We start from the raw sequence: 3,780 nt of genomic DNA, 5'->3' as shown, positions 1-3,780 counted from the left end.
AATATCGGATCAGAACAGAATCATCATTTCCGGATATAGAAGATACTGACTTGGCCATCAAGAAACGGAATTGATTTAGTTTCCATAATTAAGCTTTTTGTTCCTGTATAAATTGAGTCTTTCTCAATTGTTATCAATATCAATAAAAACATAATTCATATCATAAACATTTCTTGACATGGTATCAGAGCTATCAATCGTTTTTGGCTCATCATATACACTATAATCATCCGGTCAAATCTGGGCTACCATGGCCGAAGCCGACAACCCAAACTCAAACGCAGAATTAGTACTTCAACTAGCAAATCTGCTACAAAACAATAATAACCAGCCAACAAATCCGAAATTATCCGATAACCTGCAAATTAATCTCAAACTCAACAGTCAAAATTACCCACTATGGACTCGTATGATTCGAGTCGCTATAGGTGGAAAATCAAAAAATCTTTTAAACCATCTAACCGAATTACCACCAGAAAAAGCATCATCCGAAAAATATGAACTATGGGAACAGGAAGATCTTATCGTTTTCTCATGGCTCATTCAGAATATCGAGCCAAATATCGCCGGAAATCTGACTGAATTCTCCACCTCCAAAGAACTGTGGGACGCATTGGTCACCACGTATAGTAGCGGCAAAGACAAATTACAAGCCTTCAACCTTCACGTCAAAGCCAATGAAATCAAGCAATCGGGAAAACCATTAGAAGATTTTTGGATCTCGTTGCAAGGTGTCTGGGGGGAAATAGATCGGTTTGATCCAAATCCCATGAAGTGTGCAGAAGATATCAAGGCATATGCAAGGATCAGATCCGATCAAAAATTATTCCAATTTCTAAATGCATTAGATCGAAATTTCGAATCTATCAAGAGAGAGATACTTCGCATAGATCCATTGTCGACGGCTAAAGCCGCTTATGCTTCCGTTAGAAAAGAGGCCGCTCACCAGAATATTCTGGGAGCAACCACCGGAGAGTCACAAGGCATTGCCGCCGGTCTAATAGCGAAAGAGAGTGAAGGATCAGGCTTTGCATCAAGAGGATATAGCCGCATAGACACAAAGAAGAAACTGATTCAAGATGATAAATCACACTTAACGTATGATGAATGTGGCATGTCCCGACACACCAAAGATCAGTGCTTCGAGATAATCGGATATCCCGACTGGTGGACGGATGGTCACAAAACGGCGGCCAAGAAAAGCTTCAAGAAAAATTACCCCACAAAATCTAGCACCGCCACTCCTACCGCCAAAGCTAGTACCACCAAGGAAAATGATAATCGAAGATCAGAGACAGGGTTCGGTGGCATAGCGGCGGCTGGAGGTGATGAAAGGGAGGGGGAGTTCTCGGTGGTGGAAGGTAACAGAAGACAGGGGATATACAATAACCCTAACTTACCATATAAATACATATATATATGTAATAATAAAAATAGGGTTATTTGTAAACCACATGGGCCATATATATATGGGCCGAAGTCTTTGAGTCCATCGGAGGAACAAGGGGGAGCCCATATAGTTAAGCCTAGTTACAATAAATTAAATAGGAAATCGAATGGGTCATGGATCTTTGACTGTGGTGCAACCGATACCATGACCTATGATCCAACCGATTTTTCTGTTTTTTCAAAACCCAAAAGAACCCAGATTGAAGTTGCAAATAAGCAAAAAATGCATGTTAAAAATGGTGGAACCGTCAAAATTTCTGCAAATATTAATCTAACCAATTGTCTCTATGTTCCCTCCTTGTCACATAAACTCTTATCAATAAGTCATGTGACAAAGGAGCTCAACTGTTCTGTTCTTATGCATCCACACTTTTGTCTCTTACAGGATATCAGGACGGGACGGGTTATTGGGCGTGGCACTGAGAGAGGAGGACTGTACTATGTTGATGAAGTGTCTGATAATGGAAAAGTAATGCTAGCTCATGGAACTAATGAAAGGCAAGCTGGGTTATGGCATAGAAGACTGGGACATCCTTCAGTTAGTTATTTGCATACTTTGTTTCCGAACCTTTTTCCTTTAAATAAACCAATTTCTTGTGAGACATGCATTTTAGCCAAAAGTCATAGACAAACCTTTAAACCTACTAATACTAGGGTTCAAGATCCCTTTTCATTAGTTCATTCAGATGTGTGGGGTCCTGCTCCAGTTGTTGGGGGTCAGAATTTCAAATATTATGTGATTTTTGTTGATGATTGCACTCGAATGACTTGGATTTATTTTTTGAAAAATAAAGCTGAAGTTTATGATAGATTTACAATTTTCTATACCATGATTCAAACTCAATCTCAAAAATCTATCAAAATTTTTAGAACAGATAATGGTGGGGAATATGTGAACTCTCAAATGACTTCGTTCTTTCAATCCAAAGGAATAATTCATCAAACAACCTGTCCTCATACCCCTGAACAAAACGGTGTCGCTGAAAGAAAGAACAGGCTCCTACTAGAAATGACTAGGGCATTAATTATTGAATCTGCTGTCCCTAAAAGTTTTTGGCCAGAAGCTATAGCAACCGCCACCTACCTGATTAACCGACTTCCTACAAAAATCCTAAAAATGAAAACACCTCTAAAAACCCTTGCCAACTACCATAACCTACCACCGGCTCTTACACTTCCACCCAAAGTTTTTGGATGTACAGTATTTGTGCATATTCGAAAGACTTATCGAGATAAACTTGACCCTTGTGCTGAAAAATGTATTTTTGTGGGATATGGGGTCATTCAAAAGGGATATAGGTGTTATAATCCAAAAACTCGTCGTATGTTCACTACGATGAATTGTGATTTTCTTGAAACCAAGTACTTTTACTCCCTGCAACACAGTGGTCAGGGGGAGGAACAGAGTGACACACTGAGTTGGCTAAGATATACTTTAGTCACTGACCCTCAAGAGAAGCAAAATACTCCAGTTAATCCAGTAGATGAAGAACAATCCTCTCCTCAAAGTGTTGACGAACGTACAATCCCAAACCTGATATCCGAGGTAAGTGAGTCTGCCCCTAGTCATTCTGTGAATAATGATGATATCTCAGATAATTCTCAAGGTCCTACAGAAAATGAAGTACAGGCAGGGGTAGAAGAAACAGTTACAATTCTAGAGAAGTATGTACTCCCTCCCAGGTCAACTAGAGGATACCTGCAAAATGATACTCTCCAGAAAGAATTCCTCGAAACTCTAAGTATCCTATGGCCAACATTGTAGGAGGGAGCCATTCTGGAGAAGCAAGAGCTTTCATTGCAGCTTTGTATTCAGAATCAATTCCATCGAGAGTAGAAGATGCTTTGAAATTGAAAGTCTGGAAAGATGCCATGAATACTGAGATGAATGCTCTCAGGAAGAATGATACATGAGATGTATGTGTCCTACCTCAAGGAAAGAAACCAGTAGGGTGTAGGTGGATCTATACAATCAAGTATAAACCAGACGGTACGATAGAAAGATACAAAGCCAGGTTGGTTGCAAAAGGGTACACTCAAACATATGGAATTGACTATTCTAAAACTTTTTCTCCAGTTGCAAAGATAGATACAATAAGGGTTCTATTTTCAATAGCAGCAAATCAAGGGTGGCCTCTTCACCAATTTGACGTTAAGAATGCCTTTTTACATGGAGAATTGAAAGAAGAAGTTTATATGGAAGCTCCACCAAGTTTCTCTCATGATTTCAAAAAGGGAGAAGTTTGTAAGTTGAAGAAGTCTTTGTATGGATTAAAACAGTCACCTAGAGCTTGGTTTGGAAGGTTCACTCTAGCAATGAAGAAATATGGG

The 3,780-nt window shown here is 39.4% G+C and overlaps 1 protein-coding gene across 1 annotated transcript; it reads left to right on the top strand.

The window, feature by feature from the left end:
- Positions 1-250: 250 nt before the first annotated feature.
- LOC122587683 lies at positions 251-3,214 on the top strand. The gene has a single exon (XM_043759851.1). It carries the CDS (start codon positions 251-253, stop codon positions 3,212-3,214), a length of 2,964 nt encoding a protein of 987 aa, XP_043615786.1.
- Positions 3,215-3,780: the final 566 nt, after the last annotated feature.

The sequence above is a fragment of the Erigeron canadensis genome, chromosome 2, assembly GCF_010389155.1.
Source record: "Erigeron canadensis isolate Cc75 chromosome 2, C_canadensis_v1, whole genome shotgun sequence".
NCBI lineage: Eukaryota > Viridiplantae > Streptophyta > Magnoliopsida > Asterales > Asteraceae > Erigeron > Erigeron canadensis.
The sequence above is the reverse complement of the archived record's forward strand: the minus strand, read 5'-3'. Positions and strand labels throughout refer to the sequence as shown.

Coding starts and splice junctions, on each gene's coding strand:
- LOC122587683 (XM_043759851.1), top strand. CDS start 251: ATGGCCGAAGCCGACAACCCAAACTCAAACGCAGAATTAGTACTTCAA.